Source organism: Xenopus laevis, chromosome 9_10L (genome assembly GCF_017654675.1).
Source record: "Xenopus laevis strain J_2021 chromosome 9_10L, Xenopus_laevis_v10.1, whole genome shotgun sequence".
In the NCBI taxonomy this organism is placed as follows: domain Eukaryota; kingdom Metazoa; phylum Chordata; class Amphibia; order Anura; family Pipidae; genus Xenopus; species Xenopus laevis.
Window position 1 is genome coordinate 2586022 of NC_054387.1, and position 27982 is coordinate 2614003.

The 27982-nt window shown below is 41.3% G+C and overlaps 1 protein-coding gene and 1 long non-coding RNA gene across 2 annotated transcripts; one reads left to right on the top strand and one right to left on the bottom strand.

Annotated features, from left to right (window-relative positions):
• Positions 1-1900: 1900 nt before the first annotated feature.
• On the bottom strand, positions 1901-27697 carry lasp1.L (LIM and SH3 protein 1 L homeolog). Its single transcript, NM_001087193.1, is given in 7 exon segments — positions 1901-3066; positions 3154-3242; positions 4314-4464; positions 5026-5133; positions 6736-6820; positions 13203-13297; positions 27442-27697. Coding segments are annotated over 7 exon segments (771 nt in total). The 5' UTR covers positions 27511-27697; the 3' UTR covers positions 1901-2892.
• LOC121398314 lies at positions 8524-14276 on the top strand. The gene is made up of 3 exons (XR_005964238.1): positions 8524-8855; positions 10814-11019; positions 14190-14276. It is a non-coding gene; the product is annotated as an uncharacterized LOC121398314 (long non-coding RNA).
• Positions 27698-27982: the final 285 nt, after the last annotated feature.

Below are 27982 nucleotides of genomic sequence, written 5' to 3' on the forward strand. Positions count from 1 at the left end.
CCTCGTTCCCACGCCTACACCACAAGCAGGAACTGCTGCTTCACTGCAACTGTTGCATGCTACAACTCCCGACAGCTTGGAGACAATACAAAGGGTTATTTATTAAAGTCCGAATGCCAAAAACTAAAAACAATTTGAGTTTTTTTGAACTATAAAATCTGAATTTTTAGTGGGGGAAAAAAAAAAAAACTAGAATTTTTCCGGATTTATTATACCACCAGGATGGAAAAAGCCAGAATCTGAAATCTCAGTCAAACCTGCAGAGGTTGTATATAAGTCAATAGGCGAAGTCCCGAAGATATCCTGATCTGCTCTGGGTTTTGTGCAATAATCCGAAGATTTCATGTTTTTTGGGGCAAAAATCTGAGTTGTCAGCGGGAAATCTGAAAAATGGGTACAATTCGAATTTTCATGCGACTTTCACAATTTTTTTTAACGTTTTTTTTCCCACACAGGACATTTTCAGAAAAATGTATTGATAAATAAGGGGAAATAACCCGTGTAGATTTCAGAAAAAAAATTAAAATGTTCGGATTTTGATAAATAACCCCCTTAAACTGGTCATAGACTTAAGATTTTTCTTTCCCGAACGACCAGTTCTTGTGTGATCTGACAGATCTGTCCCGAGGTTAGTGGGAATTGAACGATCGTGCATCTAACGATTTTTCGTCCTACATCGGTCATAAAATTGATGGGCCAGGTTAGAAACTTTTCATTGGTCACAGTGAAATCTATTGTCCAATTGTTTGCAGGGCCAAGCAGGCAGCTCCCCTCAGTTTTCCCGGCTTCAACCAGACAACATCGCTTGAAACGGTATTTTTAGTTGACAAATCGTAAGACCAAGCTCCTCTTGAAACGATAGTTTAAATGTACATTTAAACGGTCGTTTCAAGAGGAGCTTGGTCTTATGATAACGAAAAGATCTTTTAAAAATCTGAACATCTATGGACAGCTTTAGAGTAGTAGTGGTTCAACCTCAACCGGTGACAGATCTAAGCATAGTCCCTGTATCTAGAACAGAACAGGTGTCTGCATATTCCAGAAGGGCAATACACCTGCTCAAAAACATAAAGACAGTATTTTGTGTTAAACCTTGCGGTGTCGAGAAGTAGCCAATGGGCAGAATGTACCCAGACGTGCAATAGTGGCCTATAAGGAAAGCACCTGCTGATTATGGTGCCCATGAATAAGCAACATGGCAGCTCCAGGTACTGCTGATACCAGAAATGTTTGCTATGCCCAATAAACTTTGCCCTCATACTCCCAAAAGGGAATTTCTTTCCCTGTACCAACTGCATGCTGGGAAAAACATAAGCAATATGTATGCTATGGGTAGTGCCAGCAGGAGACTGTTTGCATGGGCAGTGTTAGTTCAGGAGCTGGGGATTGGCACAGAGAGACGGCGAAAACTCGGACACATAAGGCATCTGCAACTGTAGCGATGTACAAGAGCTGTCTGCACCACGGCATACGCCTATGACTCTTGTAAATAGCCAACAAGCACTTTGAGCTGCCTAAATGTTAGGCAATGCATTGGCACAGTTTAGGCAAACGGCATAGCTACCGATTGTACCCAGGACTTGCTGGGCAATGGGGGTCTGAAGGGACCCCCCGGAGCTTGCCATGGAGGGGATGCTAGAATTGCGGTCAGCCTGGAACAGCCCTAACAATGTGATGGGCAGCAGAAGGTGGAGGTCACAAGCAAAGGGTATAGGCAACACATGTATAAAACTACTGACATCAACTCCCAAAAAAAGCATTTGTGTCATATTTTCCCCCTACACCCTCACTGTTTTTTTTTTTTTTTTTAAGCACTAACAAAAATGGGAGAGAAAATATATATATATAAAATATACCACGGGGAAAATTCTCCAATGTAAAAATATTACAATTAAATCTGTTTTTTTTTTGTATGTTGTTTACTAATTAACTACTCTATCTACCTACCTATTTATATATTTTTTTTTGTTTTGTGGTTTTCTTTTTAATGTTTTGGGGTAGATGTTAATGTCATTGGATGGCACATGCCATGACAGGATTACTCTGTATCTAGGAGACTGACACAGGGCGGGACGACGAGGCCCCCACTGGTAAAGGAAACCGTTTAATAATCATAATCAAATTAATCGAAACCGTTAAATCACGCATGGTTCCCTTAGTCATTCATTTCTGCCGAGGGATTGTCACAATACCGTCCTGCTTCTATGACTCTGGAGCTGGACTGTGCTGTAGAGTGTGGCCCCGGTTACAGTAACAAGGGCCACACACAGTCACAGCAAGGTCATCACAGCTTTTCTGAATACTAAAATTCCTAAATCTTCTGATAGTAAATAGAACTAAGTGTTATTTACCCGGATAAAGTGGGAGGGGTGGGGGGGATTGAAAAAGAAGAATAAAAATATGTAGAAAGAGTATTTAGGATGAGCAGATTGGGCAGCGATACCTTTAAATGAAGCTGCTGCCTGAATATACGTTGTGCAATTCTGGCTTGAAAGGATGGAGAGAGATTGACACATCCAGGATTATTTGGTTCCCTTTGCCTCCACTTTATGATGATTTAGTTTCATTATATATAATAAATGTTATTTCAATGTATTATATATAATATGCCAATGTCAGTGCAAAGCGCATAGGGAGAAATGTCAATCGGACATTACAGGAGTGGGGAAACTGCTTGTGGGAACAGAGATATTTCCCAACTCGATCCCTTCGGAAAATAGATTGAAGCAAGAGGTAATTAGCCGCTCTACAGCCAATGGGGCAGCAGAGAGGATGAGGAGATTGCCGAAATACAGAGATGGAGCCCATCCGTCCCAAAATACGCAGGAGAGGGCTGCACTGGAATGCTTCATGATTTTGGGAGAGAGAAGGAGATGAGACCGGCTCTCCAGGTCAGATGGCTTCCACGTAATTTGCAGGAAGCATGCCCGTGTCCCCCGTGCGTTCCACGGTCCCGTACATCCAGCCGTCGTCAATCTGCTGAACATTTACGATGGTGTCGCCGTCTTGGAAAGACACCTCATCTTCATCGGCTGCATTGTAGTCGTACACAGCTCTGTATCGCTTCTGAGGAGGAACAAAAGTACGAGTGAGTGATGGATTGGGCAGCAGGATACAATATGCCTATAACTGGTGCAAAAAAACAGCACTCACCCCTCCTGCTGGGGGGCCGCGTTGGGATGACACTGGAGCAGCGGGTTCTTGGTAGCCATACTTTGGTTGCGGTGGATGCTGTGGATAGGCTAAAGGAGGAAAAGCAACAAAGAGGCAGAGATTAGGCAAAGCCTTGTGTCTGAAAGCCTTGCTCAGTATAGGTTTTTAAATTAGGCACACTTTGCAGAATATCGTTGGCATGAAAACAAACCTGCTTTTAAAGAGCATAATGTTATCTTGAATAATGTATGCCGAAGGAAACAAAGAGCAATGGACACGGGAGAAAATAAAATTCTATAAAATATGTAAAACAATATATATATATATATATATATATATATATATATATATATATATATATATATATATAATATATATATATATATATATATATATATATATATATATATATATATATATATATATATATATATATATATATATATATATATATAGGCTTGTGTAGATTGGATCTGTGTCTATTGGTGTGTGTGTGTGGGTTTGTGTGCATTTGTATACATACACACAGATCCAATCCACATAAGCCTCTGCAGAGAGACTGGTGCACATTTATGTCAGGTCTTATGCCGAATTGACCAGCATCACTTGCTGCCCATATGCTTCCCAAATTCAGCCATGACAACCTGATGACCAGCATACATCTGGCCCTGAATAATTACATTAAAAAGACTAAAATCCTCCAAGCTGGAACAGTTATTACAACACAAAAAAGGCACTTTCGTATAATCACTGTGGAATCGCTCCCTTGCACAATAATTTCCAGATGAAAAAAGGTCCAACATGTCGGTTGCCACTGGAGGGCAGTGTTCTCCATAAACTTCCACTGACCAAAAGTTCACATGGGTTTATCTTCCATTTAGAAGGTAACGTCTGACCCACAAAAATGTCCCATGTTGCTCTACCCTCAGGTGAAGCAGCTGGAGCTTTTGCTACCATTTTCAATTCTTGTGTATTTATGATTATGAATTATTTAAGTGAAAGAGTGCATAATTAATCTCCTAGTCTCTCGCATGCCCTTCATTAAGCAGTAACGTAAATACCAAGGTCATCTTGGAGACACTGAAGCACTACCAACAGGTATCTGTTTGTGTGAATGGAAATGTGAGAAGAGAAAAGTGTCTCTCTCCTGTTGCAGTTACCTGAGCTGCTGGCTGGGGGTTGGTGCTGCTGTGAACTCTGTGAAGATCTACGGTAATTAGCAACATCATCGGATCCTCGACGGTCAAAATCATCACCGTCCACCAATGGGTTCCCCATCCGGCCCTTATCGAATTCTTCATGATATTTAATCTATGAGGAACAGAAACAAAGGAAGAGTTAAGGGACTAGAAAAAATAACTGAAGAGAACACAAAACAAACCACTGTGGGCTCCACTTTGTTGTGACCCCGCTTCTACCCCTTTATAAGGTAACCCTTGCTTGTGCATTGGAAGAGCTCTCCGCCATAGGACAACAACCTGTCCTTGTATTCCTGTGCCACTATCACAGCTGTGTCTGCCTGCACACAGCTGAAACACACACACACTTTGTACACAAAATGTTTACAATAACACATAGATGTTGCTTATGTTGAGGGAGGGGCAGTAAATATTTTTCTAGCATGCCTGTGAGTTACAGAGCCAAATGCAACATGGCTAAACAGCTGGAAAACACTGGATATAGTTGTAGAGAGCATGACACTCCTGTGGTTACTCTAAACTTGTAATCTGTAATTGTGGGGCTCCCTGCAGTATTCTATATATCCTCTAGATATGTTACCCCTTACAGAAGCTTTACATTCTGCATTTCCATTGAATTATTGTGCCAATCTCTCGGATTGAACGTTTGAATCCTTGTAACCGAAACACTCACATTGCTGATCTGATCCTGGGTTTTCTTAATCCTCTGCAGTTCAGGGGTGTCAGCCACTACACTGAATCCCTTGCCCTTATTCTTTTCAAAGTCTTCCTTGTAACGGACCTGGTGATTATAGGAAAGGAACAGATACACAGTTAGCAACCAATAATTGCTCTTTCATACATTTACAATAAGCAAAAGGGAAAGGTTGTGGGAGCACTCCATGGCTAAATAAAAATATACTAAAATACAATGTATGTGCCACTGGGCTGGCCAAATTAACTACAGACATAGAGAAAAAGAAGAGAGATTGATCAATGCACATTTCCTGGTCCCATCATACAAGTAATTTATGCAGATGAGTGTATTTACAAAGATGGGTTTTTTAGTTACAAAATTATGATCATAAGATTGATAAGCTACATATGCAATAACCCTGGCACTTTGTATATTTTTGCAATACAGGGGAATGATGTGCTGTTACAGAGTTGAGCATCAACTATGTAATATAAATAAATATACAAAATCTTGAATACAATATTATGCATTGCCCAGAGTTCCATAATCATTTTGTGGTTTTTAAAAAAACGCAAACTTCTTAAATACTTTGCCATAAATTAGTGCTGCCTAATTCCACACATTGGGACAAATTATTATTATTATTATTATGTATTTTTAGAGCGCCGACATATTGTGCAGCGCTGACAAATACACCACCATAAAGTATATTTGGAGGCAAGATTTTGATATGACAAAATAAGTCAATGGAACCCTTGGGTAAACTAGCGGTCACAAAAACATGTAAAACTAAGCAAATGTTGTTTTCTTTTCTTTGCACTTACTGTTTGGCCTTGGATGGAGGACCAGCAAATCTATAGCTCATAGAACTAAGGACTGAAATGCACACAGCTAATCATTTTTGTTTTGCTTTGGATTACCCACAATGAAACCCAGGCCTTGAAGCAGAGTAATTTTTGCTCTCTATACTGTACCACTCAAAAAAATACCCTAAAGTAGAAGGAAGTTAAAACCCCTGGAGGGTGCCAAGCGTTAAGACACCCCAAACCCAGTGAATTTAATCACTTGCCTGATACCCAAGGCTGATGCTTCTTTTAGCAAAAAACTGGTTCTTCTATTGGAGCAACATGGCTGTTTTTTTGTTGAAAATGATACGGTCATGAGAAAAATGTTTTTTTCCCCAAAATGTATCAGTTAATTGAGCTGCTCTAGCAGAATTCTGCCATGAAATCTGTTTCTCAAAGGAGCAAACAGATTTTCTTTATATTTAATTTTGAAATCTGACATGGGGCTAGACATATTGTCAGTTTCCCAGCTGTCCCCAGTCATGTGACTTGTGCTCTGATAAACTTCAGTCACTCTTTACAGTGAGGCTGCCTGTAGGGGTGGCCACTGCCACCCCTACAGGCAGCCCTAGGTCTGCTCCCATTACTCCTATAGGTATGCTGCAGCCTGCTCCCACCTTCCCCTACAGGTACTCCCAAGCCTGCTGCATCCCAGACCTACTCCAAACCACCTTTCAGGAATTCTCCAACTGGGCACTCCCTGTCAGACTGGAACACCCAAACATACCCCTGATGCCTTCACAGCCTGAAACAATAGTGCTTATGCACTCAGGAGACACACATTTATACCCATGTATGTACCAAATAATACACAGAGAAAAATGCCAAGAATATAATATTTTGTGAGCAGGGAGCTCATTACCTGGCTCTGTAGCTCACTTTGCTGTCTCAGGCGAAGGTTTTCTGGGGTATCGGCCACCGTGGTGAAAGACTGCTTGGGGTAATGACTGAAATAGAAAAGTACAGGAATAATACGTATCTGGAAGATAACCTACATTTCCCTCATCTTGTACATGTGTTGGCTGCTTTGTGTGTACTGTGATATGGCAAAAACGATTCTACCTATTGGTCATGTGATTTTAGCTAAGTTTTAGCCAAGAGGGCTAGTGTTCAGAGATCCATTTGTCCTCTTTGCACATATTATAGAACTAATCCTTACCTGCCCAGGGTGCAAAGAAATAGTAAGTTATGTTGATAAGGATCTCTGACCTCACCCAATTTGCTGCTACACAGCTTTTCCATGGCTGAAAGGAAGCAATAAATCTTCTAAAAATACTTTATCGGTATGAGATCTCTGACTTACAGATGCATTTGCAATAGTGCAATTTCATTTAACCCTTCTAAAGCCAACCACAGAGTTGTTCTTCCCGCATCTGCATGGCTTTCCCCTGGGTATCAGGCTTTCCTCCCTTATTTATAGTTTTGTAATTGTGCTGCTAGGCAGTATATAGGACACTCAGAAAGGACAACACCGCTGGTTTTTCAGCGGCTGCTGAGCTTTACTACACTGCGGTAAAGGCATTAAGTTGGGGCTCGGAGATCAGCCATCCTTGCAACATGTCAAATGCTTCTGGCTACGAAACATTATCAGTATTTGCAGCGGCTGCAAGTTACGCAGTGTTGTACAACCCAAACTGGGTCTTACAATCAGATTAACAGTGGCAGAGATTGCCTAGTGCTAGAAAGTGCTTGAGTATAGGAAACAGTGAGATTGTAAATTTCCTCTAGTCATTTCTCCCTAGGCATGCATCATAAGCTCATAATCATTGGGCCTCTGGTTGCAAGCAGCACCAATAACCTGATTATTTTTACTGGATTGTAAAAAAAAAAAAAAATGGAAAAAAAAAAAATTCTAAACCCATCAGTTAATAGTGCACCTCCAGCACAATTCTGCACTGAAATCCGTTTCTCAAAAGAGCAAACTGATTTTTTTTATATTTAATTTTGAAATCTGACATGGGGCTAGACATATTGTCAATTTCCCTGATCAACTTCAGTCACTCTTTACTGCTGTACTGCAAGTTGGAGTGATTTCACCCTTTTCCCCCCAGCAGCCAAACAACAGAACAATGGGAAGGTAACCAGATAGCAGCTCCCTAACACAAGATAACAGCTGCCTGGTAGATCTAAGAACAACACTCAATAGTAAAATCCAGGTCCCACTGAGACACATTCAGTTACATTGAGTAGGAGAAACAACAGCCTGCCAGAAAGCAGTTCCATCCTAAAGTGCTGACTCTTTCTGAAATCACATGACCAGGCAAAATGACCCGAGATGCACCTACACACCAATATTACAACTAAATACACTTTCTGGTTCAGGAATGACATTTTATATTGTAGAGTCAATTATTTGCAGTGTAAACAGTGTTATTTAGAAATAAAAACTACATCATAAAAATCATGACAGAATCCCTTTAAAAATCGAATCAAATAATAGAAGAAACTGGGTTAAATCCCTTTTAATCCCTGCAAGGCACTGGGGGAGGAAAATAACGGTTCACTGCTAAAGACACATATAATACACCCAAGCCCAGCACATGATCACGTACCCCTAACGCTCAAGGGAGAGATACTCTGCGGTAGGTGCAGAGACCACCCATGTGCCTACTTTGTATATGTGCGAGAGCAGCAAGAACGGGCCACAAGTTAGTGCTTCTCTTTCAAGGCTTCAGTATGAGAGCGGTTCCTTTGTGACCACAAGCATATCCTCTCCAGACTTTTAGGCCTATTTATAGGCAATTGTGCACAGTGGATGCTTAGTCACTGCACCAGTCACAGCCCACAAGCGATGCACATCCGGTGAGCAAGGCAGGCAGGTAGCGAGAGAAATATGGGTCGAAGAACGGCAAGGAGAACTTGCCATCTAGAAGGTTTTTAGCTTAAGGGGCATTAATATAGTTTAAAAAATGAGCCCATCTGACATGAGATATAGGGTGCAGACAGACAGATCTCATCGTGCAAGCATTGCAAAAAGTAGCAGTAAGTGTTTTTTACTTTCCAGAACTTTTTTTCCAATTCAGTTATTTTCAGATCGTTCACCAGAAAGTCTTTTTCCACCCCTTCCGGTTTTGTAACGTTCGCCGATAGAGTAGTCGATACGTAAGTCGATAGAGTAGTGGATAAGTAAGTTGATAGAGTAGTCGATACGTTAGTCGATAAGAGTGGTCGATGCGTTAGTCGTTAAGAGTGTTCGATGCGTTAGTCGTTAAGAGTGTTCGATGCGTTAGTCGTTAGAGTAGTCGATACGTTAGTCGTTAAGAGTGGTCGATACGTTAGTCGTTAAGAGTGGTCGATACGTTAGTCGTTAAGAGTGGTCGATACGTTAGTCGTTAAGAGTGGTCGATACGTTAGTCGTTAAGAGTGGTCGATACGTTAGTCGTTAAGAGTGGTCGATACGTTAGTCGTTAAGAGTGGTCGATACGTTAGTCGTTAAGAGTGGTCGATACGTTAGTCGTTAAGAGTGGTCGATACGTTAGTCGTTAAGAGTGGTCGATACGTTAGTCGTTAAGAGTGGTCGATACGTTAATCATTAAGAGTGGTCGATACGTTAGTCGTTAAGAGTGGTCGACACGTTAGTCGTTAGAGTGGTCGATACGTCAGTCGTTAGAGTGGTCGATACGTTAGTCGTTAAGAGTGGTCGATAGGTTAGTCGTTAAGAGTGGTCCATACGTTAGTCGTTAGAGTGGTCCATACGTTAGTCGTTAAGAGTGGTCGATAGGTTAGTCGTTAAGAGTGGTCGATAGGTTAGTCGTTAAGAGTGGTCGATAGGTTAGTCGTTAAGAGTGGTCGATAGGTTAGTCGTTAAGAGTGGTCGATAGGTTAGTCGTTAAGAGTGGTCGATAGGTTAGTCGTTAAAGGGATACTGTCATGGGAAAAAACATTTTTTTCAAAATGAATCAGTTAATAGTGCTGCTCCAGCAGAATTCTGCACTGAAATCCATTTCTCAAAAGAGCAAACAGATTTTTTTATATTCAATTTTGAAATCTGACATGGGGCTAGACATTTTGTCTATTTCCCAGCTGCCCCAAGTCATGTGACTTGTGCTCTGATAAACTTCAATCACTCTTTACTGCTGTACTGCAAGTTGGAGTGATATCACCCCCTCCCTTTTCCCCCACAGCAGCCAAACAAAAGAACAATGGGAGGTAACCAGATAGCAGCTCCCTAACACAAGATAACAGCTGCCTGGTAGATCTAAGAACAACACTCAATAGTAAAAACCCATGTCTCACTGAGACACATTCAGTTACATTGAGAAGGAAAAACAGCAGCCTGCCAGAAAGCATTTCTCTCCTGAAGTGCAGGCACAAGTCACATGACATGGGGCAGCTGGGAAATTGACAAAATGTCTAGCCCCATGTCAGATTTCAAAATTGAATATAAAAAAATCTGTTTGCTATTTTGAGAAATGGATTTCAGTGCAGAATTCTGCTGGAGCAGCACTATTAACTGATTCATTTTGAAAAAATTTTTTTTACCATGACAGTATCCCTTTAAGAGTGGCTGTACATGGGGACAAGTCAGGAGATGGCTTGACATAATGAAGGTGTAGAGGCTACAGACGGTGCAATAGAAGAGAGCAATATGGTTTACCCATCAGGTAGTGGAACCAAGAGATACAGGTAAGAAAATGTGCATAAGGAAGTAGGAATATATATGTATATACATTTTCTTCTATATACAAACAAGAGTGGGGAAGAAGAGGGAACAGTGGGAATCTGAAGGGAACTATGCATGCCTGCAAGCCATGGATATTTGGCATGCCCTTTCCTTATAGGGCCTGCAAACATTCTACAGGTCTCAGTCAGGACAATTTAGTGACCCGGGAGCAGATTTTGACCCCAATAAGCTGTGTGAGATGTCGTGTCATGTTTGTGGAATGTCTGGAATCTGTCGGTTCATTAACCTCTCCGCCCTGCTCTCCTTTCCTTACAAGGCCCCTGCAGAAAGCATGCAAAGAAAGACAACCCAGCCGTGATGACGTCGTCGCATTAAATAAACTGCAGCGGCAGACTGAAAAACCAGTAACACCAGCAAATGAAAACATTTCTTCTAAAGCTTATACTATACATGTCAACATCTAGCATTTCTAAGCAGAAATCCTGTGTCGGAGAGTGTGTGCAGCGTGTCCAGTACAAACGGGTATATCATTTTATTAACACTACTGATTCCTGCTGGCCCTTTAAGAGAAGAATGGATATTTTACACAAGCAAGCTCTTCCGTTCCACAAGAGCAGTCCCTCCTACACACAGCTCAGTGGTCTGCACAGATATCACAAGGCAACTGCTGCCTACACCACTCCTGCCTCCCACTACTACTATATAAATATATATATATATATACTTCTAGAACTTCTGCAATCAGAGCACTTATACAGCCGCTTTCTTTGCCTAAAAAAAAACCTGAAACAATAATGAGAGTTGTTGAGCTTAGAAGTGTTAAAGGGGAAGTACTGGCTGTTGGGACATTTCTCGGCAGCAGAACTCTCAGCTGAAGGGAGAAGGTTCAGTTCGCAGTCTCTTGTTTTCCCATGGGGCTTATAGTCCTACCTCTGCCGAAAAGGCAACAGAGTATTGCCCCATGCTATTTATAGACAATACAAAGGGCAGGCCTAGACAGAAGGAGGTGTGACAGAGGACAATTCAGATTCTGGATAGCATTTGTGTATGTGGACCGTCTGAGCCTCCAGGGCACAAGAGAGGACCTGGAATCCAGAGTACAGTCTCTCAACAATTAGATGTAGATATTAGTGATGTGCAGGTCAATAAAAGCTCGACCAGCACCTGACCCGACCCTGCCCAACTTCCCTCCTCTATTTATAGCGCAGACCTGACTAAGATGTCACAAAAGGGGCTCAGGGGACTGGGGGGCCCACCATTTCAGGGCCCCCATCTGGGCAGAACCCAGAACCTGCATGTGACCCGCAAACATTGCAGCAAGGTTGGCCCGAACCCACCGACCCACGGGTATCGGGCTGGCCCACACATCACTAGTATAGGCATTACATAGACTTATGGTGGAAACAAAGGTCTGATGGAAACTGGGTGTGTTGGACATACTCCAGTATTAGAAGTACTAAAATAATCCAAATGTTTTAAGACACACAAACTACCCCTCTTACAAACAATATAGGCTAAAAAATGGAATTTATTTAAAGGGGAACTCTGACATCCAAACCAAAATTTGATAAAGAGGTCCCACATAACACAGAAACCCCTAATATACCCATCACGGTTACCCGTTGCTTCAAAAAGTCTGAATTAATGCCATTTTCTTTGCTGAAATCCAGCTGTGTAACAGTTCTTCTCTTTCTGCAACATTTGAATTCCTGGCAGGGAAGGAGGGACTAAACACTGATGTTACACATTATAACAACTTGTCCACAGCTTACAGCCAGCATGCAGGAACTACATAACCCACAATGCATTGCACTGGGATGTTCCTTTCCTTATTGAAATCACATGTGCAGGGAATTGTGGGGTTTGGAGGCTGCAGGCTGAGGACAGATGGTTGTTGATACAAAGTAACAGTAGTCAGACAGCTCAGCAAAGTAGTCAGACACATCAGCAGGAGAACAGGGGGCTAGGCTTAGGGAACTGTTCCAAACCATTAAAAATCATGAAAAGTCTGCATATTTTTTAATGGATGTATATTGCAAAGTTGCTTGAAATGAGGTTTACTTTTCAAAAAGCTTAAGTTTGTGTGGAGTTCCCCTTTAAAAAAAAAAAAAGGTAATCTCAAAAAAATGCCTTATGCATTTTGCACCACGAACAACACCATAATGAAAGCCTACATCAAAAGGTAAAATTTACCGCCATAATGAATATTTAAGCAACAGGTAGTTTATATCATATTAAGTGACATATTAAATGAAATATTAATTGGCTCCTGTGACCTAACATTTATGTTTGTTTGGTATGTTTGTGTGCACCGTGAATCCTGCGATCCCAGGGGATGGCCCTTGTTTTTTTTAAATGCCAATTTTCTATTAATGATAACCCATATACTACTAAAAAAGTATATTATTATGAAAATGGTTTATTTACATAAAGCAGGGTTTTACATATGAGCGGTTTTATGCAATATCTTTTTATAGAGACCTACATTGTTCAGGGGTATAGTTTTCTTTTAAACCAATGTTTTTTAAAGGGAAACTAACCAATGAAAAAGAAAAAAAAAATAGATCATAACTAATCAGAAATACACAACTGGATCTGCTGGATTTGCAACTCATGTGATTGATTGGAGGATGAAAGTAAGTTCATGTGCTAGTTAAACATATTATGGGGCAGAGACACTGGCTAATATGGCAGTTTGTACTTACGCATTGCAGTATGGTTTTTTGTCATATCCCTTGTAGTTCTTCATGTTCAGAGTCATCTTGCAGATCTCACAGTGGAAGCATGCTTTGTGCCAGAACTAAAAAGGAACAGATACACATACAGGTTATTCCACGGTTACTGGGATGGGGAAATAGTCATGTGAACAGTTACCTAGACTTAACATAAATGTTATATATATCTCCAGTCCTGTCTGGTGCACTCTCAACCGATAATACAGCTGCTTGGGTGCTGGTAAAAAGGTATCATACAATTCAAGCAGAAACCGCACTCCAAGGACTTTGCAATAAAAAGCAAAAAATGCGTTTATTATTTATTACGTCCGTGGAGTACGGTTTCTGCTCGAATTGTATGATACCTTTTTACCAGCACCCAAGCAGCTGTATTATCGGTTGAGAGTGCACCAGACAGGACTGGAGATATATATATATATATATATATAACGATTATTGCAAATAATACCCGCACTCCTTCACATCTCACTCAGCCGGGTGCTCGGTCAAAAATTGAGTATCCTTTCTGCTATTATATATATATATATATATATATATATATATATATATATATATATATATATATATATATATATATATATATATATATATATATATATATATATATATATACCCCACTCACAAGGGGATATTGGCCTTATAAAGGTACCGGTGCTCTTGTGAAGAAGCAGGCCTGGACTGTGCCTTTCCTTTATGTCTGTTTTTGTCCCTTGACTAGTATTAAGGCATCAAATGTGTTATTTCAATTTGTTGGTATTTAAAGGAGAAAATCAATGCAATTCTAGTGGCTTTCCTTCTACCCCAGCAGGTAAATTTTCAGGATTACCATGATGCCATCTTGTTCCGGTGTCAAGTTTTATTAAATCACTTGCATCCAGCTTCAATAGATGCATGGTACATGTTGTACTGAACAACGCAGAACAGTGAAACTGAAAGCACTTTCATTTTACTTTTCAGACCACCTTGGTATTTCTGGAGGAAGAAAATGTTCTTCGTCAGTTAAAAGCCCTGTCTAATGAATTACCAAGACATGATCTTTACACTCTCCTGATTCCAGAGGGTGGGAGGAGCAAGGAGTAAGTGTAATAACGCTGACTACAATGATTTGATAAAGTAATGGATTTTTATTAAAATAATTTAAAAAAAAAACCAAAATAATGCAAGGCTTATTTATTTAGCTTATGAACACTGGTGTCAAATGTTCCTTTTAAGGGGCTGTTCACCTTTAAATGATGTCGAGAGTGACATTCTAAGACTATTTATAATATGCTTTCATGTTTTATTATTTGTTGTTTTTGAGTTATTTAGCATCCCTCCAGTTTGCAATTTCAGCAGTCTGGTTGCAAGGGTACAAATTAAACTAGCAACCATGCACTGATTTCTTTAGAGTGTAAGCTCTTTCTGCATAGGACCTTCCTCATCTTTTGTACCGGTATTGATTGTGATGTATGTAACTCCATATGTTCTATGTATAGAATTCATGTGATTTAGTTGTATAATCACATTTACTTTACAGTGCTACGCAATATGTTGGCGCTATATAAATACATGTTAATAATAATAATAAAGAGACTGGAAAACAATAGAGAGGGCCTGAAAATGAGTAATAAGCAATTATAATAAATGTGTAGCCTTGCAGAGCATTTGTTTTTTACATGGGGTCAGTGACCCCCATTTGAATGCTGGAAAAAGTCAGAAGAAGAAGGCAAATAATTAAAAAAAACTATAGAAAATACATAATGAAGACCAAATGAAAAGCTGCATAGAATGGGCAACTCTATAACATACTAAAACTACCCCTTTAACCGTTTCTGGCTTTTTCTACACAAGGAGGCTCATCACTAAGGCTCTGTGTTTGGAATGGGAGGCACAATATTGTTATGATAGAGCTCTCCGTTATAAAGGGAAGCATACAAACAAGTGCATGGTACTTAGTAAAAGTCATTGACACTCAGTATTGCAATTAGCATGTGCTTCAGTATTCAGTGTCAGCCCCAGCGCTATAAACTGACAACTAGAGTCCACAGGGACTGGCCGCTCTTTTATTATCATTGTGAACTTCATGTGGTTGGTGACTACATCAAGATAAGGAGGCCTTGTGTTTTATAGTGTCATTAACAGATTGTTCTCTGTGCATATGTATAGCATGTGCGGCCTCTTAACCTTCCCATTGTAATCCCAGAGTAGGCTACAACCATTATAGTGAACCTTCCCATTGTAATCCCAGAGTAGGCTACAACCATTATAGTGAATGCACTACAGGGCTCATTGTGCTTGGCGAGAGCTTGATGCAGAAGGTTTATCATTTATCGTTTTATTTCAATAAAATGCTCACATAAGTTCTGCAGTCCTGTGAGCGGCAAAACAGAAGTGCCGAGTATCATCTGCAATAGAACAACCCCAACAACGAATCTGCATAAATTAGTTCAACTGAGGATTCCTTCGGAATCTGATCTAACTCGGGGGGGTATATGATGGGAACAATAATATAATTAACAGTAAGAGGTTCGGCTGAAATAGACAGAGATCAGAAAGGGCCTTAAAGGACCAGTAACATCAATTTAAAAAAAAAATGTTAGTTTAGAGCGAAAAAAACCCCACAAAGACAAATTAAACTTTTAAGTCGCCAAGTCTTTATTAAGAAATAATTTACCGAAACTCTGCTTGCACTCCTCTTCAGAAAAGGCGATCCATCGTGCGGAGCTCGATTTCTCCTCCCTGCTTTTGTTATAGGAGATAGCCAAGGAGGAGAAATCAAGCGCCGCATGATGGATCGTAGCCTTTTCTAAAGACTTTAAAAGCTTAATTTGTCTGGGGTTTTTTTTTTTTTTTTCGTTCTACTGATGTTACTGATCCTTTAAAGGGGTTGTTCACCTTCCAAATACTTTTTCAGTTCCCAGCAAAATACAATTTAATTCACACTCAATCTGTTATAGATTGTGCGACATATTAACTCTCTTTAGCAGTTCCTTTCTTCTTTGGTACGTTGTCGACTTTTTCAGTTCAGTTGTTTTCAGATTACCATAAACAAAGGATTTTTCAATTGCATTCCATCTTTTACGGTTTTCCCAAAATTTAAGTTTAAAGTTTCGGTCTCTAGTGTCTCCGTCTGGCAGCTCAGTGATCCGGGAGCATCTGAACTGTTTGCTACAATTAGTGCATTTAATTGATACAATTAGTTGATACATTTCTGGAATATTAGTAACTATTGTATCAATTCTAACAGCTGCCTGTAATGAAACTCAGGGATTCTGCTCTGCAGGGACAAATGTATCAACTAAATGTATCAATTTAAAACAGTCAAAGAGTCGGCGACCCCCCTCCCCAGAGCCGCTTTAGAAGGTGAAAAACACTTCAATATTATAAAAACGGTCACAAATAGAAAATAGAAAGTAATTGGAAAAAAGTCTTTATTTCAGGTGAACAATCGGAAACCACCTGAACTGAAAAAAAAAATGTACGAACACCCCCTTTAAGAAGAGTAAATTGCAGGAAGGTAATTTGGGGGTTTGATACTCACTGTAAATGGTTGGTACTTAGTTATGTCACCAGTGGAAAGGGAAGAACAAAGGGAAAGAGTGAATAGGAAGGTAAAATCATAATAGCAGTCATTATAGAGAGCTTCTTTTTAAAGGCAACAGATACCAAAATATCCCCCAGAGAAGTGGCGGTGGGATGGTCCCGGCCAGGTCACTACATTTCTAAAGTGTTTAGCAAGAACGCAGGGCATTTAACAGAAAGCGGCTGAAGCAATTTCCTTTTCTCACATACGAAGCAATTCAGACAGATAGAGACAGAAATGAGAGGGTCCCAGGGGGGTCCAGCTACAGTAATATAGGCAATATATCCCTTGACTAGCACTACTCCATGTGGTATAAACCATCAAGCTTGCTTCCCTCCCCATGACAAAGGGTTTCTTTTCAGGGTGTCTCTTTTTGACACTCCAATTCAAACACTCCTTTATCTCTTGAGCTGCACAATTTGCCAAATATTGTGCGAGAGCCAATGAGAATGTGGCTGTTCCGCGTGACTTTTCTAACCACGGTTAAAGCTGACTTTTCGCAAATTATCGGCTATTATCTGAGCTGCTATTTATTGTTTCTAAGGGGACCAACGTGTTCTCCTATTCATGGTGTACAATTATCACTAGTGATTGTGCAGAACAGTAAATGCCTCTGGCTGTCTCGGGTCTATGTAAGGGCACCAGACAAGAAGACTATGCGAGACACTACCTGTCGGATATTGCTTGCACTTAAAAGGGGTGCTCCATGAATCAACAAACAATACACCCCTATTTTCTATAAGAGTTATACCTAGGAGTAGCCCTGAAAAGATGCTTCAATGCTGCTTATTTCCTGGTTCAGGTATGGGACCTGTTATCCAGAATGCTCTGGACCAGGGGATAATGGATCTTTCCGAAGTTTGGATCTTCATACCTTAAGGGTCAGGGCACACAGGCAGATCATCATCATCATCATCATTTATTTATATAGCGCTGTCAAGATACGCAGTGCTTTATTCAGGGTGCCCAGCGACAAAACTCTTCTTCGGGGGAACTAATCTCCCCAAACTGCCTCCCCGCCGGCGATTTACATTTTTGCCTCAAAACTTCGGGCAACTTCTGAAAACGAATCGCGCCAAGTGTCATCCCGCCGGCAATTTACATTTTAGCGGGCGGGAAGGCAGTTCGGGGAGATTAGTCGCCTGACAACTAATCTCCATAAATCTGCCTGTGTGCCCTGACCCTAAGTCTACAAGAAAAACATTTAAACGTTAAATGAAGCAAATAGGCTTCCAATAAGGATTAATTATATCTCAGTTGGGATCAAGTACAGGCTACTGTTTTATTATTCCATAGAAAAATCAGGTTTAAAAATGTGGATTATTTGTATTAAATGGAGTCTATGGGAGACGGCCCATACCTGTAGTTTCGGGACTATTTTGCTCCAGAATGGTCTGCAATTCACCATGATTCAGATCAAACTGGTTGAAATCTGACCAGGAGGTGCTACTAGTTGGCCGATCAAACTGCCAGACAGTCGATTGCCTTCACACACACACCATGTGACCTGACTAAATGCCAGCGGGGAGCTGCCCCATATCCTAACCTTGGTCACATTAGCTGCACTGGCCATTATTCCCTTTTCTCTGTAGTCGCATGGAAACTGCATGTGAAGCAACGCCCATGGAAATGAAAAAATAAGGTGAGCCCAACGCGTTTCAACCTTAAGGGTCTTCCTCAGGGGCACAAACTAAACAAAACAAACAAAAAATCAACAAGGCAGCATTTTTTGATTTTTTGTTTATTTTGTGCCCCTGAGGAAGACCCTTAAGGTCGAAACGCGTTGGGTTCAGCTTATTTTTTCATTTCTCTGTATATTATTTTTGGATAATTTTTTCTTTTTTGTAATAAATTCATTTGCTTTTCAAATCGGGTGTGCTATCCATTATTTATTTTTTTTTTTTTCCATTAGCCAGAACCAGCAGTACAGAAGGGGAGGAGAGAGATACGGCTATCGGTAGGGCGAATGTGCATTGGAAAGTTGCTAGTAATTATAGTCTTTCATTAGCCTGCACAACCCCTTTGATGATGCATCTCTAGTAAATTACTATTGTTGATAGATTAAATATATGTTAAACCCCCACCTACTCTGAACGCTTTAAGCCCTAACCATAAACATCACAAAACTGTTCTCTGTTTGGTTCACCCAGCATTATTGTGTGCCCAGGCACCAATCTAAATTCCATTCCTTTGCCCATAATGCAAAGCAAAAGCTAAAAAGGGGTACACTTTATCCCATGAGATAGGGGCAGGGTGATATTAGGCAGCTCAGGGAAACAGGTGTGTACCTTTGTTAATTAATAAACAAGATAGGTTACACTGAATACCTTGGGCAGAGGAGCAGCAGATAAGCGAGGCCCAGGTAAACCTACCCCCATAGGTGTGCAGCTATGTTAATGAATAAGGTAGATAAATTACACAATGCCCGGGGGGAGGGGAGTAGGTTAGAAGCCTGAGGCCCAGTGAGAGTCAAGTTACCTAAATATAGATTAGATCTCCCTTGTCGGGGCATGAGGGATGCTGGGAATTGCAGTCCGTCAGCTGGAAGATCATAAACTGCCAGTAATTGTACCAGGACCAGGAAAAAACGCACTCACACCAAACATGATAAATATTTATATTACCTTTAGCACCAATGAATTTGTATTTGACATGAGCGGTTGCATAAATTCACCTGATCTCATGTGGCACAATTATGCCAAGGCTACTGCCAACGATAAAAATGCATGCGTCTCATAGAAATGAATGAACCGGCAAAGAGAGAGCTTTACGGTGAAACATGACCCTACTACAAGGAAGGACACCAATGAGTCACCTGCACAGAGATCGTTCAACCATTGTCAAAACAAAGTCTCGCTAAACCTTCCATTATTTCTCCTTGTATTTATTAAACACACACACACACACAAAGGAATGTTTGATTACAGTCCACTGATTCTATAAAGGTGTTTGTAAACTTCAGAAAGGTATACGAGATAAGACAACAAATGTTGTCAAAATATCTAATTATATCAATTGAGTGCAGATTCTGCCTTGCCTACAAAAGCCATTGTTCTCTCTCCCAAAGCTTTCCGACTGGAATAATCGGAACTGCAAAGAATGCAAAATAGCCTGGAGGTTTTCTTGCTCTATAGTGGGACTTGAAAACTATCCACTAGCAGATACACTATCAAGGTGAGATGAGGAACCTGTAGAACCTGTATTCTTGTTCAAAGCACCCACATTCCCACTTTAGGGTCTGGCCACTCGAGTAGATTCATGGAGATAATTCGCCCCAGCGACAAATCTCCTCTTCTTCGGGGCGACAATCTCCCAAACTGCCTTCCGCCAGGCTAAAATAAAAATCGCCTGCGGCAATCCATACATGGCGATTCGTTTTCCTAAGTCGCCCAAATTGGCCTCATGAGGAAGCTTTGGGCGACTTCAGAAAACGAAGTGCCGCATGTGTATTGCTGCAGACAATTTTCATTTTAGGCGGAGGTGAAGCCAGTTCGGGAAGATTGTCGCGAAGAAGAGGAGATTTGTCGCTGGTGGCGACTAATCTCCCCGAATCTGATCCTGTGGCCAGACCTTAAAGGGGTTGTTCACTTCTAAATGAACTTTTAGTATGATGAAGAGCAGGGGTCTCCAAACTTTTCTTACCCCGTGAGCCACATTCAAATGTAAAAAAAAGATGGTGAGCAACACAAGCATGATGAAAGACTTGGGGGTGCCAAATAGGGGCTTTGATTGGCTATTTTGTAGACCCTATGTGGACTGGCAGCCTACAGGAGGCTCTACTTTACAGTATAATTAGTTTTTATGCAATTAAAACTTGCCTCCAAGCCTGCAATTTAAAATAAGGCACCTGCTTTGAGGCCATTGGGAGCAACATGTTACTCCTGAGCCACTGGCTATGGAACACTGATGTAGAGAGTGATATTCTGAGACAATTTGCAATTGGTTTTATTTATTTTTTATTATTTGTGGTTTTTAGGTTATTTTTTTATTCAACAGCTCTCCGGTTTGCTATTTCCACCATCTGGTTGCTAGGGTCCAAAATACCCTAGCAATAATGCACTGATTTGAATAAGAGACTGGAATATGAATAGGAGAGGAAAGTTCCGTAATAAAAAGTAGATTTGTAGCCTTACAGAGCATTTGCTTTCTAGATGGGGTCAGTGACCCCCATTTGAAAGCTGGAAAGAGTCAGAAGAAGAAGAAGGCACATAATTCAAAAACTATAAATAAAAGGCCAACACATTAAGGAGCTGGGCAACCTCTACTTCAGAACCTGAGAGAATCCTTTATTCCAGGTATCAGTCGCCAGGCATAAGAGACCTTCTGCTGGAGTCATTTAGATGCCGGATAAGAGTGATAGTGGAAAATGGCTAAAACGGATAGAATTCATTCAATCTATTCTGCAAATAGAAAGATGAGCCCTAACCCTCCACCAGGGTGTCACTACTAGACTAGTAATAAAAGTAGCAGCGAGGGAAAAAGAAGAAACCATGCTGCTGCAATGAAGGAAGTTGATGTTGTGACAGTTAATGTGCTGGCAGAGAGCGTCAGCTCTTGCTCCATCTATAGCAATCTCCACCCTTGCTGGTAAGGCACAAAAAAAGGGGGCTGTATCAAGACTCAAGGAACTAGAAAACAAGGCCAGTTGGGGCGGAAGCCTGAGCTTAATGAGGAGGAAAAGTGATGTGAATTCTCACACTGACTTAGAGAGGAATCCATGGTTACACGGGGAGGAACAGGGCCCCGACATGCTGGAAAGAGCCTCCCAGATGTTTGTCATGTCTTCAGGGATACGTACAAATGCTTGTGCTGGGGAAGCAAAATACTGCAGAAAGCACTGGACACACTGACAGCCATGCACAGACACACAGACGTTTGCACAACGACAGACACTCAGAGCGGAAGCCACTGCACAAAAGAGACCATTTAGCAGAGGAGGGGAGTGGGGGGGGGAAAGAGTTTCTATTAAGATTTTTAAGCCCTGGGAAAATGAACTTCAGGGGTCAAACTCAGGCAGGGTGGGGTCTCTCAGCACTATTAACCATTTCCTCTACCACCCCCAGACTGACCTTTGTATATTGTTACATTAGAGTAAAGGATTTTACATGCACGCCATAGACGTAGAGATACGCTCGTTTGGCACCGAATGAGCGGATCTCTCCCCGATATGCCCACATTAAAGCGGACGATATCCAATTGATCTGATCGCGGGCCATAGGGTCTAACAATCGGATCATAATGGATCCGATACAGACGGTCGGATACATGCATAGATGCGGCCGCGATTTTTTAACCTGCCCGATTGAGATCTGCCCGACTTTCGCCCATATATCAATCAGGGAAGCCCGTTGGATAGCCCCAAACACATGGCCAATAAGCTGCTGAATCGGTCTGTTGGCAGCTTTTAGGGGTCCCTAACCAGTCAGAGGTGTCGGCATTCCTTAGCTTATTGCCCTGCCTGAGGAGGACGTTATGTTTCAGTCGTTGTATTCGGAGAAGGAGGGGTGGAATGAATTCCAGAGCATGGACACAAGACGTTAAAACAAGGAGGGAGACGAGGAGTTAATCTTGGGAAAATAATGTTGTGCAGTAGATGGCAGGACTGATGGACTTCCGCATACATGGCGGATTGAATGGGAGGGGGGCACTAGGAACAAATCTACAGGCATGAAGGGGAACACTACTCAAGATTTGGCTGCAACATGGCACAGAGACTGGGCACCACCCACCACAAGGGGTACGATACAAGACCAGCACTAAAGGGACAATAAAGCGCAGGAGAGAGAGAGAAAGAAAAAGAGGGGTGTGACTCGTTCACATTGTTATCAAAGGTGCCGCTTACATGCACATAAAGGAACACTACCTCCCCGAAATATCAATCAGCAGCAGCTATAAGGCATTCCTCTTTGCTTTGTATTCGGCTCAACCATTTCAATGGCGTCCCCGTGGCATTATAACAGCAGTTTGCATCATTCTATATTCTATACAACAAACACACACATAAATATATATATATATATATATATATATATATATATATATATATATATATATATATATATATATATATATGTCAATCTTAATTGTATAATGCTTATAGAGGGACCCGCACTCCAAAAATCTTGTGTCAAAGAATTTTTATTAATCCATCACTCGTGCATCCAACGTTTCGGCCTTTATCAAGGATAAACCCTAAGGGCTAGTCCACACGAGGAGATTCAGGGAGCTTTTGTCGCCTGCGACTAATCGCCTCGTCTTTTGAGCGACTATCTCCCCGAACTGGCTCAGCGTTTTTCCCCATAGGTTGCAATAAAAAGTCGCCTTTTCATTGCAACAAATGGGGAAAAAACGGTGAGGCAGTTCGGGGAGATAGTCGCTCAAAAGACGAGGCGATTAGTCGCCAGGTGACAAAATCTCCCCGAATCTCCTCGTGTGGCCTTACCCTAAGCCGTACAGAATCTATACATACACTCTACAGGCATGGGATCTATTTCATAGGATTCTAGAGATGTATAAATACCGTGTCCCCCCAATAAAATCATTCTTCATTTGTGCCTGAATTGCTGCTCCTCTGTAATAAACCCAGGCTACGTGGGAATGTGATACAAATGGTTCTGTCCAAATGGAGTGGATCACCAAGAGACTCCTATGAATTATATTTTATACAGGACCCAGTTATTTACCCAAGCATGTGTTAAAGGAGAACTAAAGCTTAACTAAATAAGTAGGCTTAAATTTGTTGTACATTATGTTTTGTGCTTCTGTACCAGCCCAAGGCAACCACAGCCTTTAGCAGTAAAGATCTGTGTCTCCAAAGATGCCCCAGTAGCTCCCCATCTTCTTTTCTGCTGATTCACTGATTCACATGCTCTGTGCTGCCGTCACTTACCGAGCTTAGGGAGCCACTCACAATATACAGTACACATAGAATAGAAATGTCACAATATAAGGCTGATTAGTAATTAATACACATAATTACTACATGGCAGCACAGAAACCAGTGCAATTAGCATCAGAATTGAATAATCAGCAAACCTGTAGCATCAGCTTATATTACAGCCAGGGAAGGTCATTTTCTGCTGGATAATTAGTGACGAGCCCTAAGCTTAGCTTCTCAACAGCCAATCAGAGCCCACTGAGCATGTGCAAGTCACAGACACTTTCCAAGATGGTGACCCCCTGTGACAAGTTTGATGTCCTGGATCATTGCTGCTATTGACAAGCTCAAACTTTAGCCTCGTGCAATAAGTTCACTATAGAAAACATGGCATTTCAGCCGTATTCAGTTTTATGGATTCGTTTTCCAGACAGGCTTTAACACTTACTTGGGTAAACAATTGGATGAGTTACTTTAAGGCAAAAGTCAGCTCAATAACTTTGCGTTTGCAGTAACTGACATAAGGGGCACCCCCTGCTAAATAATTCTGGAATATCTAGGGGTGCTTTTCTTTATTAGTTCATCTAGCCATAAAGTATCTGCCACTCAACTGACATGAAAGGTACCAGGGTGCCTCCTAGTTAGGGTTGCCACCTTTTCTGGAGAAAAATACCTTCCTATATATTTATCTTTATTCCCTATTAATAACATTGGGATCACTGACCTTCCTATATATTTATCTTTATTCCCTATTAATAACATTGGGATCACTGACCTTCCTATATATTTATCTTTATTCCCTATTAATAACACTGGGATCACTGACCTTCCTATATATTTATCTTTATTCCCTATTAATAACATTGGGATCACTGACCTTCCTATATATCTATCTTTATTCCCTATTAATAACATTGGGATCATTGGCCTTCCGATATATTTATCTTTATTCCCTATTAACATTGGGATCACTGACCTTCCTATATATTTATCTTTATTCCCCATTAATAACATTGGGATCACTGGCCTTCCTATATATTTATCTTTATTCCCTATTAATAACATTGGGATCACTGACCTTCCTATATATTTATCTTTATTCCCTATTAATAACATTGGGATCATATCACTGGCCTTCCTATATATTTATATTTTTTCCCTATTAATAACATTGGGCTCAAACATCATTTTTACCGACCAGGCCCGTAAAATAACAGCCAGGTGGCAACCCTACTCAAAGTATTTGAGCTGGGAAGGGGTGATATAGGCAAGTTAGGGGGTCCCCCAGCAGCACATCAAATCAATGTATCCATCTATCTACCTAGGATAATTCCGAACCGGTTATTAAATGAGGATATTAGAAGTCACCAAGCACAAAGCCATGGGCCAAGCTCTATTAAACTGCAAAGTGGCTTCTAATATTACAATAGAATAATACATTATTATTATTGCCATGTATTTAAATCTCACTGATGTATTTCACTACATTTTATAATCCATACGTTTCACCAGTCATGTGACACCACTATGAACCATTGCAATGATACATTTCACCAGTAGTATAGGCATGGATTATAATATATATATATATATATATATATATATATATATATATATATATATATATATATATATATATATATATATATATATATATATATATATATTACATATACATACACACAAATATATATACAATGTTGCATGTAAAACTTACGCAGATTACGAACAGACAGACAGTCCATTGGGTCTTACATATCTGACCTCTATGGATCTGGTCACAGTAATCTGACAGTTAGTAATAGCTGTGGCCTTCCCCAATTTTAATGCATCATGGTAAGTCATCTAACCACATCCCCATTCATCTGCATGGAAAAGGAATGGCGCTAGAGATGCTGCTAATAGGGCAAGTTTTTACATTTCGATATATTTCCTGTAACATTGAAGCACAGTTTCGGGGTTGGGTTACAATATTGCCAAAGTTATACAGCTGAATTGTGTGATTATATTGGGATCCAGTGTTGATACATACGGTGACTATAAAACAGGTGGAGTTCCTGGGGGGGTGCTGGGAGCTATAGTACAACATCAGCTGAAGCGGTGCTGGCACAGGCAACGGAAGCAACTGATATTTGGATATGTTCCCTTTTTTTGGGCGGGTTGCAATAGATTTGCAAGCAAGGGTGTAACTACAGGGTGACACTGCTAAGGGCCCAGGAGGTGTAAGGGGATTCTAGTTGATAATAGTATGGCCAAATCTAGGCAACTTTTCAGTTGGTCTTCATTGTTTATTTTTTAATTATTTGCCTTCTTCTTCTGACTCTTTCCAGCTTTCAAACGGGGGTCACTGACCCCATCTAAAATGTGAAAGCTCTGTAAGGCTACCAATGCTATTGTTATTACTATTTTTATTCCTCATCTTTCTATTCAGGCCTCTCCTATTCATATTCCAGTCTCTTATTCAAATCAGTGCATGGTTGCTAGGGGGATTTGGACCCTGGCAACCAGATAGCTGCAATTGCAAACTGGAGAGCTGCTGAATAAAAAGCTAAATAAGTCAAAAGCCACAAATAATAAAAAATGAAAACCAATTAGAAATCGTCTCAGAATATCCCTCTGTACATCATACTAACAGTTCATTTAAAGAGGAACAACCTCTTTAAGTGATTTTACAGCGGGGCCCAGAAACTTCTAGTCGCACACAGAGTAGTTGCACTCAATGAGTGGGATGAGAGCACAATTAGCAGAGGTGCAAGTGTCCCTATGGGAGAGGAGTAAGAAAGAGGAAGGGTGGGGGCATTTAGGTACAAAAGGGAAGAGCTGCTAGAGACACTTTATAAACACTGGGCAAATTTGCACCTGGGCAGTAACCCATGGCAACCAGTCAGGTGATTGCTTCCAGTGTTCAACCTACAGTGGGTTGAAAAGAGCTTATTACTGATTGGTTGCTATGGGTTACTGCCCAGGTGCAAATTTGCCCAGTGTTTATAAATGAGCCCCACTGTCCCAGGGGAGATTGATGTGTGTGTGGGTGCTCGGGCGAGCAGCATGGCAGATGGGGGCGGGAACAGTAGGTGTAATAGATGGTGAGAGAGTGCGGCAGTGAGATGTTGGGTGACAGCACAGGGGGAAGGTGGGACTGACAGGGGTATAGACAGGGTGATATACAGGGGTATATAGATGGGAAAGGTGGGACTGACAGGGGTATTTACAGGGGGAGAGAGGTATATACACGGTATTTATATAGAGGTATATATAGGGGGGGAGAGAGAAGTATATACAGGGGTATATAGAGAGGGGGGGGAAGGTGAGACAGGGGTATATACAGGGTGATATATAGGAGGTATATATATAGAGAGAGAGAGAGAGAGAGAGAGAGAGAGAGAGAGAGAGAGAGAGAGAGACACACAGAGGTTTATACAGGGATATATATGGGAGGTATATATATATATAGAGAGAGAGAGAGAGAGAGAGAGAGAGAGAGAGAGAGAGAGAGAGAGGGTATATAGAGAAAGAGAGGGTATATATAGAGAGAGAGGTATATACAGGGGGTATTTAGATATATAGAGAGAGAGAGAGAGAGAGAGAGAGGTATATACAGGGGGTATTTAGTTATAGAGAGAGAGAGAGAGAGAGAGAGAGAGAGAGGTATATACAGGGGGTATTTATATAGAGGTATATAGGGGTATATATATATGGAGACAGAGGTATATACAGAGGGAGATACAGGGGGAGATACAGGGGGAGCTGCAGCATTGGCCCCACATTACCTTGTCCAGACAGTTGACTTTCTCAGTAGGATACACGATCTTGCCGCACCTGGCGCAGCTCGGGTTCATGTTGCCTGTGAGTCTCTGTCTGTCTCTCTGTGTCTCTCTGTGTCTCTGTGTGTCTCTCCTGTGTGAGTGTCAGCACTTGGGTGAAGCAGCAGCAGCAGTTCTTCAGCTGTCCGACCCCCGCCTCTGTCTGTGAGTGACTGAAGGTCTCCGAGTCTCTCACACGTCCCTCTCGGTGTCTCTGGCAGTCTCTTTGCCGCGCTGTCGGGTGACAAACACAGGAGGGGCGGGGCCGCGGCGACGCGCAAGTCACGGAGAGAGAGGGGGCGAGGCCTAGCGGGGACGCGCACACATTGTCACAGGCGCTGTACCGTTGCGCCTCAATCCTCATTTGCCTTTTACTGAGGCGCAATAGAAATCTAAACGTGTTCTTTATACACCCATGGCCGAGTGCGTTGCCTAGGTAACCCGTCAATAGCGTAAAGCCTGAGCCACCGAGGAGCGAATGGGCGGAGAGCGCCCTCTATTGGGAAGC